General features: G+C 42.5%; 1 protein-coding gene across 2 annotated transcripts in view; it reads left to right on the top strand.

Annotated features, from left to right (window-relative positions):
• The window catches only part of NCKAP1L (NCK associated protein 1 like), a 53917-nt gene that overhangs the window by 13282 nt on the left and 27868 nt on the right, over positions 1–12767 (top strand). For both annotated transcript variants that reach the window (XM_025458674.3, XM_049102900.1), the window contains 9 exons: positions 8–1120; positions 1798–2155; positions 3236–3346; positions 4066–4158; positions 9299–9355; positions 10029–10171; positions 11543–11633; positions 11725–11862; positions 12679–12727. In XM_025458674.3, coding sequence (XP_025314459.1) covers positions 2054–2155; positions 3236–3346; positions 4066–4158; positions 9299–9355; positions 10029–10171; positions 11543–11633; positions 11725–11862; positions 12679–12727 — 784 coding nt within the window. In that variant the 5' untranslated portion in view covers positions 8–1120; positions 1798–2053. The remainder of the gene's footprint in view (positions 1–7; positions 1121–1797; positions 2156–3235; positions 3347–4065; positions 4159–9298; positions 9356–10028; positions 10172–11542; positions 11634–11724; positions 11863–12678; positions 12728–12767) is intronic.

Below are 12767 nucleotides of genomic sequence, written 5' to 3'. Positions count from 1 at the left end.
TTTGCAGGCAGGGAAACTGGATCAGAGCTGCCAAGTGATAGAGTTGGGATGTGGACTTAAGCTTTCTGGCTCCAGACCTGGGCTCTTTGCCTTTAAGTCATAAGGCCTAGTGCACTGGACTCAACAGTATTCAAGCACAAAATTCTGCCTGATGTCAAAATGTAGGCTCTTCCCACAGAACAAGTACAAGGAAATGAGTGTTTCCAGGCCCCAGCAATCTTACAGTCCAGCTGAGGTGACAGTATAATACGAAACAGGCATGGAAAGGCGGGGCCTAATTTAGACGTAAAATACATGGTGGGGACCAAGTCCTGTTGGAGTTCACAAGGGCCGGGCTTTGGACTCTTTGAACCAGATCCAGAAGATTGGCTAGGATTTGGGTCAGCAAGAGGGAAAGCATGCACGAGTGAGGAAAGTCTACGTTCACGGAGGTTGGTCTCCGCTGGGTTGGGAAGGATGTATTAGGGAACAGGAGAAAACTAGATCAGCTTCGTGGGGAGAGTCTTCAACAAAAGTTTCAGCAGGATAAGAAATGCAAGAGAAAACGATCCCGTAGAACTACACTAACCTGCACGAAGGCTGCTGCTGTACTACCGCTCCGCCTCCTACGTGTGGGATTCTCACCGCCTGCTCCTACTCTCCCCCATCAACGTGGAAGAGCAACAGAAACCCCACAGATGCCTCTAGTAGAACCTGGGTTCCTTTGATAACAGCAGGTGATTCAAATCCTTGAGGCCAATACCACCTATGGCAGGCCTCTAGCTTTCTAGGGGCTCTATCTGGTGAATAAACTGGAAGGCAGATCCCATTCTCCAAACGTGTAGAGTTTCCATTAGAGGTGTTTGGAATTTTTGACTGTTAAGCACTGCCATCTTCTTGCTTCTGTAAAAGATACGTTCTCTTGGGAACAAGCATTAAGTTCTGTGTATAATAATGCTCATCAGCTCCCCCCATCCCTCCACTCCAGGATTTATGGGGACAATGTAAGAGCCCTGGATATGGAAAATGAGGATGGTTGGAAAGCTGAGAAAAGGTATCAGAAAGGAAGTAGATATGAAGACGACTCAATGTAGAATTTTTCTGACGACCTTCTGCTTTTTGCCTTGAAAGAAACCTGAAAGTGAGTTTGTTTTCTTAAATTAGGGAGCGAAGGCCCAGTTGGGATGGCAAGAATATATTAGTGCTAACATTCATTCAGTCAAGGGGATACCTGGGTGGCTCAACGATTGAGCGTCTGCCTTTGGCCCAGGATGTGATCCTGGGATCGAGTCCCCCGTCAGGCTCCCTGCATGCTCCTCCCTCTGCCTGTGTCTCTACCTCTCTGTCTGTGTCTCTCATGTATAAATAAATGAAATCTTAAAATAAATAAATAAACTAAGCAGAAGAATTCATTAAAAAAGAAAGATTTAAAAAGGAAAAAGATCATGCCCTGAGCCAAAGGCAGACGCTCAACTGCTGAGCCACCCAGGCATCCCTAAATAAAGTCTTAAAAAAAGAATATGATGTTCTATATAATATTTGACATTAGATGGGACGATGAGGCAAGAGTTGGGATTTAATCTGGGCTCTAAAAGATGAATAGGCCTAATAGCTCCGAATAACAGGTATTCTTGATGGGGATATATAAAAGAGGAAGTAGTATAAAGGTGTATGGGACCGGGGTGGTTTATACATTTTTGTCTGGTGTTGAGCTTTTTATAGGACACGAGTGAAGGGTTAAGGCCAAAAAGGTTGGTACCAGACTATGGAAGAGCCTTGAAAGCCTGTCCCTCTCCCCTGCCTCCACCCACTTCACAGTCTTACCAATAGTGCTGCACAGCTAGAAAGAGGAAGTGTCTCCTGCTGAGTGTGCAAGAGGAAGCACAAGAAGATTCTGAAGGCCTGTGAGCCGAAATGACTGCTTTCACCCATGAGCCAATTGTAGAGGCAACAGGAAGACCAGCGCACCAACCAGGCTGGGTCCCTCCGCCCAGGGGGTGTCACCACCCAAGCTGAAAGTGTTTGGGGAGATTAGGCATCGCTGTCCGGATACTCCTGTCTCTCGGTGGCCATCATGTCTTTGACCTCTGCCTACCAGCATAAATTGGCAGAGAAGCTCACCATCCTGAATGATCGAGGTCAGGGGGTTCTCATCCGCATGTATAACATCAAGAAGGTAAGCACGGGCAGCTGGACTGGTACCACTTATTCCAGCCACAGCAGGGCAGGGGACCTTGAGGCCTGCAGTTCCAGGGGTTAGACTCCCCCATCTTTCCCCGATGGTTTAACTGACCTTCTATCACTTGGATTATATGGGCCGTCCGGTGCTGGGAGGCAGACAGGGAGGGTTTTTTTAAGGGCTTCCCCCTTCTAGTAATGATTCTTGCCCCAGCAAGAGCACCTGCTTTCTGCTGGGTGTATGGGGGTAGGAAATTATTTTGTTCTGAGGCCCTCGAATAAAGGTCTGGGGTGTAGAATTCTGGGTTTCGTTGTTTATTGCTGATCCTCCCATACTCTGAAGATATTCAAAGTTGGGTCTATGGCAAAACACTTTTCCATGGAAGTACTTCCCTAAAAGGAAAAAATAGATATGATATTTCAATACAATATGGGTAGGTGCCTTCTGAAGTACTCAGAGTCCGAGAGTTCATGCTGCAGCCCTGTGTGTTTGCTTGGGATGGGAATTGTGGAATTGAGAGAGGCTGGGGGACAAGAGCTGGGCTAGGGGGCGAGGGGCTGGGCCTAGAGAAGTAAAGAGAGAGAGATGGGCAGGAGTGTGGAGTTTCTGGAAGAGAAAATAAGGAGAGGGAACTTTTGTGCATTTTGTAATAAAATAAATCACCAGGAACATGGTTTCACTGACTCAATGTCCCCCACAAACACCCTTTGGGATGGGATACTTACATATGGACAATAATTGTGACACACTCACCCGTGAAGTCTAACTCCTAAGCAGCTGCTTTTCTCACTCCTTCCGGCTTCGGCTGAGGGGTGGGGAGAGAGCTTCCTCTTTGCCCTGGGGCCGAGCAGACGCTGAACTCTTCTCGGCAAGGCAAGATACCCAGGTTGTTCAGCTCTCCTGATAGTTGGCTTCGCGTCCTGAAGCTTGTTCCTCACCTACCGCTATGCTTTCACAATGAATTCCCAGACTCCCTTTCTGTAGGAGAGACTATTTGAGAATGGATATGCTGCAGGAAGGAGTACGTTTGGAGGGGCAGGAGGAAGGGTTGAAATATCATGTGCTTTATTGGTGCAGACTTGTTCAGACCCCAAATCTAAGCCACCTTTCTTACTGGAAAAGTCCATGGAATCTTCTCTCAAGTACATCAACAAGAAATTTCCCAACATAGATGTCCGAAACAGCACGGTGAGAACATGGTCCCCACTCCCCACCCCCTTTCTCTGAGATAACTCTATGCTTGGGTAGTGTAAACGCTCCCCTTTTGACTGCCTTTCTTTGAAGTTGGCAGGGGACAGAGTAGTTTTCTTGGGGTCACCCACGGGGCTTCAGGTCCTTGTAGTCTTGAGAATTCTGAGATAAGGTGGGATTCTCGCAGGGTAAGCTAGAGCAAAGCATCGCCCCTTTCTCCATTTCAAGATTCTTGAGAACGCTTTGTTCTTGTAGAGGAAGACAGCTTGATCAACCCAGCAGGGTGTGTATATTTTACCATTGTTCCTTTTTCCCATTCAATGTTTCCTTGCTGATTAACTTAGTCATACATTTCATGGAATATCCCTTATTTCTCCCCGATTAAATGTTAGCCCTAGATTTCTTACCGTTGTACCTGTAGCATCTCTCACTCTGCTTCCTTTGATGTTAATATAAATGAGAAGCCTCTTTGACTGAAAGGGACCTTGAAATTTCCTCTCATTTAGCACTGATCTAGTCAGAACCACATGCAACATTCTTTCTAGAGAATCTCCTTTGTTTAAGGCCTTCAGAGCATTAGACGTCTTCCAACTTTGTCAGTGTATTTCAAGCCTCTTCGAGAATGTTTTAGGTATAACTCCTGTTCTTCTTGGGTTATTTAGATCGATTGTCTTCTTATTTTGTGTTTTAAAATTTTGGTTTTGTGTTTCTCCCAGCAACATTTAGGACCAGTACATCGGGAAAAAGCCGAGATAATTAGATTCCTCACCAACTACTACCAGTCATTTGTAGATGTCATGGAATTTCGGGTGAGTTCTCTCTAGCCCAGGACCCCAATGTAGGCATTCTCCTTCAGATGCTACTGCTCCTTTATTAGATGTTAATTTTTAAAAAGATTTTATTTATTTATTTATTTAGAGCACAGGAGTTGGAGGGATGGACAGAGGGAGAGGGAGAGAGAACCTCAAGCAAGAGCCCAATGTGGGGTTCTATCTCATGACCCTGAGATCATGACCTGGGTTGAAACTGAGTTGGATGCTTAACTGATTGAGCCACCCAGGCGCCCTTCTAGAGCTACTTTCTTTGTGATTATCGTGGGGATCATGCGTAGCATTCTAATGTTATAACAAGAATGTACTCTTAAAAACAAAAAGAATATACTCTGTTGCGTTAAGATAGTGACAAGTTGGGATCCCTGGGTGGCTCAGCGGTTGAGCGTCTGCCTTCAGCTCAGGTCATGATCCTGGGGCCCTGGGATCGAGTCCCACGTCGGGCTCCCTGCGTGGAGCCTGCTTCTCCCTCTGCTTGTGTCTCTGCCTCTCTCTGTGTGTCTCTCATGAGTAAATAAATAAAATCTTAAAAAAAAAAGATAGTGACAAGTTGAGGGGCACCTTGGTGGCACAGTCATGCACACATACTCTCTCAATAAATAAATAAATAGATACATACATAAATAAAGTGACAAGTTGATAATTGATGTATCCAATATATAGAGGCTTGGTTAAAAGTTCAGAGTACATGCCTATAAATGAATATCATCACAGCTCTGAAAGATGATCATATTTATGTTAATTGGCATGGAAAATGTTCTTCATATGTTCTTTAATGTAAAAGCAGATTGTAAAACAGTAAGACATAAGATGCCCCTAATTTGTATATTTACCTGGATAAACATACATTTAAAGAAAATTTGGACTTCTGATTGGTGGGATTTTGATTGGTTTTAAAAATTAATTAAAATTATGCCTGTTTGTGTTTTCTAATTTTCTGCAATGAACATGTATTATTTATGCATTTAAGAAATAACACAAATTAAAAAAGAAAAAAAGAAATAACACAAATTTTACCCATCTGAGCAATTGAAGCTTGTGATAGTATCATAGTGTTTCTTCAGATGGAGCCAGACTGTGGAGCCCTGGTTTGGGTGCCCTGTGTCTGCCAGAGGGGGCTAACCCAAGCCATTCCGTACACAATGAAAAGAGAAGTGGGGCCATGGAAAAGTGTGAAATCTAAAGGAGGGTCAGGTCAGAAATTATTAATCTTGGAATTGAGAGTAGGGTTTAGGAAGAAGGTAGGCGCTAGTGGAGGTGGTTGAAAGAATGCTAGGATGCATATAAAGAAGCCTCTCACTAGTGAGAGTTGGGGTCCAAAGGGGATTTTAGGAGACTGCTGGTTGCTGCGTTGGTAAAGTTCTGAGCTCAGGGTGTATCCTATGGTTCATTTAGGGCAAGAGGGATAATAGAGACCCTGAGGTGTTGTACACTGTAAAGTAGGTAGACTCTGAATCAGACACATTTGGTTTTAAAGTCTCAGCTTTACCACTTACCAGATAAATGACTTTAGACAAGAATCTCTTTGAATACCAGTTTCTTTATCTATAAAATGGGGAAATAAGATTTACTATGTGAGGTATTTGTGAGAATTAAATGAGATAATACTTGGAAAACAAGCTAGCTCAGTCTTTAGCATATAGTAAGATTAGAGTCCAACAAATGTTAATTCCATTCCCCTCTGATTCTTACCTTTAAGAGGATAAGACTTGTGTAGTGACATTGGGTGAGTGGCTTAAAGCAAACCTCAGCTATGACCTGTGGGAATTGGGTTGCAGGAAGGAGTTCTAGAAAGGCCCTCCTAGCAAATGAGGCAACACAGAGCTAGATAGAGGTTTAGAAGTCATGTAGTATAGAGGGAAAAATCATGGTCTCCATGTTCTTTTTCTCTTTTTTTTTTTTTTTTAAGATTTTATTTATTTATTCATGAGAGACACAGAGAGAGGGGCACAGACACAGGGAGAAGCAGGCTCCATGCAGGGATCCGGGTCTCCAGGATCACGCCCTGGGGGCGCTAAACCACTGGGTCTCCATGTTCTAATTCTGATACTATCGCTTACTAGTCTGTGATCATGGGCAAGCATCTTAATTGCTCTTATCCTTGGTTTTCCCTTGTGTTAATTTAAATAAGGCCTTTTGGGGAAGTTAATGTGGAAACATTTCCCCCCATTTAAAAAGTTTAACAGATGTATGCACCTGTGTAACAACCGCCACAATGAAAGTATAGAAAATTTTTATCATCCCAAATGTTCCCTGAACCTTTTTTTCCCTAGTCGTTCCTATCTCCCCAACCTCTGGTCCCAGGCAACCACTAATGTACTTTCCAGATTAAATTTTTCTTATTTTTTCTAGAGGTTCATATAGTTAAAATTTTTACAGTATGCATTCCTTTATGTCTGGCTTCTTTCACTCAGTATAATGTTTTTGATATTTATCTATGCTGTTTCATGTAACTGTGATTCATTTCCTATTTTTGTTGAGTACCATTCCATTGTATGGATATAATTTATCCATTTACCTGTTGATAGACATTGGTTGTGTCCATTATGCATATTTTTGGCCATTATGCACAAGATGCTATAAATATTTGAGTACAAATAATTGTGGGAACATATTTTTCATTTCACTTGGGTAAATAATTTAGAAGTTGAATCGCTAAATCAAATGGTATGTATATGTTTAATTTTATAAGAAACTGCCAAACTTTTTTCCAAAGTCATGGTCCATTTTCTCCTCCTATCACCAATATACTAGTGTTCTGGTTGTTGCACATGCTCATCAGCACTTACTAATATCAGACTTAAATTTTAGCCATTCTCATGGGTGTATGGTGGTATCTTATTGTTGTTTTAATTTGCATTTCCCGGGTAGCCCGGGTGGCTCAGTGGTTTAGTGCCTGCCTTCAGCCCAGGGCGTGATCCTGGAGACTGGGGATCAAGTCCCGTGTCCGGCTCCCTGCATGGAGCCTGCTTCTCTTCTCCTTCTGCCTGTGTCTCTGCCTCTCTCTCTCTCTCTCTCTGTGTCTCTCATTAATAAATAAATTTTTTAAAATTTGCATTTCCCTGATGACTACTCTTGTTAAACATCTTTTCATTTGCCTATTGGCCATTTGTATATCTGTTATTGTAAAGTAACTGCTCAAGTCTCTGGCAACATATTTTTAAAATAAAAATGTACGTACTCCTATCTAGCAGCTCTACCTTTGTAGAAATGAAAGTACCAATAATGGGACAAATAGGGAACAGAGGATAGACCAGGAATTGGGAACAAAGCAGATGTCCATCAGTGAGAAAAAGGCTGAATGAATTGGCCATACTATGGGATATAATGTGGCCATTAAAAAGAAGTGCAAAAAAATAAATAAATAAAAAGAAGTGCATTAGTGTCCTACCAGTTGACTTTGAGAGCTTTCAGCAGGTAAGGTTGACTGAGAAAAGCAAAATGGCAAGAAGAGCACAGTATTATCTCAATTTTGTAACACAAATGTTGATTAAAAAAACCTGTCTCTCTAGCTCTGTTTTTTTTCCCCCTCTCTCTATCTGAATAGGATTAGATAAATAGGAGGAAAATTAAGAAAGGCCATACTGGGTTGTTAAACTGGTTTACTTGGGGGGGTTGGTATAGGATGGAGGGTGGATGCTAATGTCAGAGAGAGGGAGGTGTCCACAAAACTGCATATTTGTTTAGGTAAAATTATGTATGAAAAGAAAAAGGCTCCCTATCCCTGGAATGAGGGTTAAATGAAATCTATACAAATTATCTAGTAAGTAGTTAGTATATAGTAGGTGGTCAGTAAATAGAAACATAGAAAGTTGAGTAGTATTGCCATTTGTTAATAATCAATTTTTGAGGGGATCCCTGGGTGGCTCAGTGGTTTAGCACCTGCCTTTGGCCCAGGGTGGAACCCCGGGGTCCCGGGATTGAGTCCCACATTGGGATCCCTGCATAGAGTCTGCTTCTCCCTCTGCTTGTGTCTCTGCCTCTCTCTGTGTCTCTCATGAATAAATAAATAAAATCTTTTAAAAAATTAATTTTTGAGAATAGGAGATGGAATCCAAGAACAAAATTTGGGATTCATCAATAAAAATGGGTCTGATTTCTGGCATCTTAGAAAGAACCTATGAGAGGATGCAGAGAAAGGGGAACCCCTCTTACACTGCTGGTGGGAACGCAGGCTGGTACAGCCACTCTGGAGAACAGTGTGGAGGTTCCTCAAAAAGTTAAAAATAGAGCTGCCCTATGACCCAGCAATTGCACTACTTGGTATTTATCCCAAAGATACAAGTGTAGTGATTTGAAGGAGCACCTGCACCCTAATGTTTATAGCAGCAATGTCCACCATAGCCAAATTATGGAAAGACCCTGGATGTCCATCGACAGATGAATGGATAATGAAGATGTGGTGTACAACCACGCACACGCACACGCACACAATGGCATATTACTCAGCCCATCAAAAAATCTTGGTATTTGCAACAATGTGGATGGAACTAAATAAAAAGACAATTATCATATAATTTCACTCACATGTGGAATTTAAGAAACGGAACAGAAGAGCATAGAGGAAGGGAAGGAAAAATAAAACAAGATGAAATCAGAGAGGGAGACAAACCATGAGACTCTTAACCAGAGAAACAAACTGAGGGTTGTTGGAGAGGAGGGGGTGAAGGGGTGGGGTAAAGAGGGCATGTGGTGTAATGAGCTTGGGGTGTTCTATACAACTGACGAATCACTGAACTCTACCTCTGAAACTAATAGTACACTATATGTTAATTAATTGAATTTAAATAAAAATGAAATAAAAAGAGCCTATCAGATGATCTTCGTTTTGTAGCCTTTTTTGTAGAGGAAGGGGACACCGGGATGATAAATCAGAGAGCCTGCATAGTATAGTAGTGACTTGTGCCTGTGGAAACATGAGATTTGGTGGGGTCAGCTTGATTGGGGTCCCCTGCTGGCTTTCTGAGAAGGAACTCCCTCTATTCAGCACTGCTTCCCTTCTGTTATTTGGCGGCTTTCTAGGACCTGAAAGGGAGAGAGCTCTTCCCCTAAAATTCTGGGAGTACATGTCATTTTCTCTTTATTCTTTATTCATTCTCATTTTCAATTCTTCCCCCAGGATCATGTATATGAACTTCTCAACACCATTGACGCCTGCCAGTGCCATTTTGATATTGTAAGATTCTTTGTGATTCTCTTCTAACCTCGGAGCCATAGCAGAGGTCTTGGTTGGGACAGTGTGGGTTTGGGAAGGGACTGGAGGAATGGCTATTCCTTCAGGAATATAATATTATATGATATAATGTAATATACTGTATTATTTATTCTAGGATTGTAATTCTTTTGTATCAAGCACTGAAGTTAAAGTCTATTTATGTGTCGATTAGCAGTATGATCTGGTATAAAAAATCACACAAAGATGTTCTTATTCCACTTCTAACCTCTAAATGCTACCATATGGGAAATCCCTGGGTGGCTCAGCGGTTTAGCGCCTCCTTTGGCCCAGGGCGTGATCCTGGAGTCCTGGGATCGAGTCCCAAATCGGGCTCCCTGCATGGAGCCTGCTTCTCCCTCTGCCTGTGTCTCTGCCTCTCTCTCTCCTCTGTGTCTTTCATGAATAAATAAATAAAATCTTAATAAAAGTGCTACCATATTTCCTGGGCTTTTTATACCTTGAGCTCACTTTTAACCCCTGACTGTTGTTCCAATTTTCTCCTTCTAACTTTTCCATCCTGCCAGTTCCTCCTTCTAAAGAGACCGTTTCGGAGTCTATCTGGCTCTATCTGGAATGGTTGGTGAAATAGGGCTTAATTGGCCTTGCTGTTCATGTTTTCATATTTTCCTTGTAGAATCTCAACTTTGACTTCACTCAGAGTTACCTGGACTTGATTGTGACTTACACCTCAGTTATTTTACTTCTGTCACGGATCGAGGACCGACGAGTACTCATTGGCATGTACAACTGTGCCCATGAGATGCTGCATGGGCACAGGTGAGTTAAGGGGATATAGGAGATGAAGAATCTCATACGTGGTAGTATGAGGTCCAAGGTGGACACAAAGGAAATAGAAGTCGTGTTTTCCCATTTGAGAGCTGATCGTCTACATGATAACCCAGGCAAAATAAAAAAACTCAAAATACTTACAGTGGCATACAAACAAGAACACTGCACTTTTACATACAGTTAACTCTTGAATGTCTGCTGGTGGATTATCCAGTTGGCGTTGTCTCTGATCAGTTTTTATTTATTATTATTTTTTTATTTTTATTTTTTAATTTATTTTATTTATTTATGATAGCACACAGTGAGAGAGAGAGGCAGAGACATAGGCAGAGGGAGAAGCAGGCTCCATGCACCAGGAGCCCGATGTGGGATTCGATCCGGGTCTCCAGGATCGCGCCCTGGGCCAAAGGCAGGCGCCAAACCACTGCGCCACCCAGGGATCCCCTCTGATCAGTTTTTAATCCTTGGGCTGGCTTCCACTATGCTTTTCAGGTTATCGCAAAAGGAAAAGAAAGCTTCGTTTGTTTGTTTGGTTTAGTACTGGTAGGAATAATATTAGCAAGGTAAAGCCGTTAGAGGCAAGTAATGTATGAAAATTCATTTGAAGCCAAATATAAATGGATTTTGGATTATCTGAAATTCTGTATCCCTCCATTAGTGGAAATAAAAGTATTTAAGGGCTGAAAAAATGAAGGCCAGGGGGATCGGAGTAAGCTAGGAAACATTGCTTTATGTATGATGTATATTCCCATGTGTCTACGTGAACACCTTGGCATATGCCTTACCCATTAGCTTTGAATGTATATGTATCTTTTTGGCTTGTATACAAATTTGGGTCTAGCCATATTACTTTTTTTTTTTTTTAAATTTATTTTTGTTTATTTATGATAGTCATACAGAGAGAGAGAGAGGCAGAGACACAGGCAGAGGGAGAAGCAGGCTCCATGCACCGGGAGCCCGACGTGGGATTCGATCCCGGGTCTCCAGGATCGCGCCCTGGGCCAAAGGCAGGCGCCAAACCGCTGCGCCACCCAGGGATCCCTAGCCATATTACTTGAATTACGACTAATCAACATGAATTTATAGAGCACCTATTATGTGTTCAACACTATTTTGGGTGCTCACAAGGAAGAAACGTTCATGGACCTGCCCCAAATAATATTGTTCTATCTAATGGTTTAATGTACTTGGGCCTGGAGTGGGGTATCTATACATGTAGTTCACAGTTCAGTATGCTTCTCTTTGGAGGTGGAGGCGAATGCCAGGCCATGCACACATCTTTATCCTACACGCAAACCTGAGGGTTTACATCATGGTTATGGGAGATCTGTAACTCTTCCTTCCTGCACTTTCTCCTAGTGACCCCAGTTTTGCGCGTCTGGGACAGATGGTCTTAGAATATGACCACCCTCTGAAGAAGCTGACAGAAGAGTTTGGGCCTCACACAAAGGCAAGTTCCCTGGGAGAGTGGAGAATTCCTCTGGTGGAAGTATATTGTCCTCATCATTGACACTGAGGATTCATTTGCTTCTCCCCCACAGGCTGTGAGCGAAGCCCTCCTCTCTTTGCATTTCCTTTTCGTCCGGAGGAACCAGGGCGCTGAGCAGTGGCGCAGTGCCCAGCTTCTGAGTCTCATCAGTACCCCTCCGGCTATGATTAACCCTGCTAATTCAGACACAGTACGTTCCCTCTCCTCTTGTCAGTGATGGCGTTCTCTTGGCCAAGGCCATCTCTGTAGAGGGTGCTTCTCTCAGGAAATACCATCTCTAAGAGTGCTTTTAGCTTCCAGGATGTGCCTCTAAGTTGATCACCTCTTGTAGGTAAAAAATCATATTTGGGTTGGAGCTTTTGTTTGGACCAGGATTAGTGTGTGCCTTCCTATAGAAAGAAATTAATAAATGATCATGGAGTGAATGGATAGATGAAAGTGAGTCATTAGACACTATTCAGCCTAGCAGGAATTTAAACATACTTGTCGATTAATCAACACATATTTTTGTTCTATGACTATGGGCTCAATATCCATGCTTAAAGAACTTAGAGTCTCTTAGGGAATACATGCCATATAGGCATAAAAATACAAGGGATGGTACCAGATGAATGAAAAATGCCAAATGGGTGATTTCTACTTTAAGTGGTAAAAGAATCCAAAGGAGGGAGAAATCATAAAAAAAAAAAAAAAAAAAAAAGGAGGGAGAAATTGTAAGGATGTTTTGAGTATTGATTTTCTGAACTATTGAAGAGAAGTTACGTTAAGCCTTTTATTTGTCCTGGCTTCCAGCCCAAGCTCCTTTTCCTTGGGCTGGAAGGAAAATTCATTTTTCCTCGCCCCACTTCCAATTGCCTCATCTCCATTATTGGCAGGTTCCCCAGCTCCTGGCTGATCAAAGCGCCCTGATCCAGTCCAATAAAATAAAAGTTGGTTTGAGTACTTGAATTCTAGCTTGACTTCCCTTGTCTAGACTGCTTGACCATCTCTGCCTCTCTTCTCCCAGATGGCCTGTGAGTACCTGTCTGTGGAAGTGATGGAGCGCTGGATTATCAGTAAGTTTTATGGGATTAGGGGAAATAGATATAGCAGCAT

The sequence above is a fragment of the Canis lupus genome, chromosome 27 (assembly GCF_003254725.2).
Source record: "Canis lupus dingo isolate Sandy chromosome 27, ASM325472v2, whole genome shotgun sequence".
Classification (NCBI taxonomy): domain Eukaryota; kingdom Metazoa; phylum Chordata; class Mammalia; order Carnivora; family Canidae; genus Canis; species Canis lupus.
This window is presented reverse-complemented; position numbering and strand designations above follow the sequence as displayed.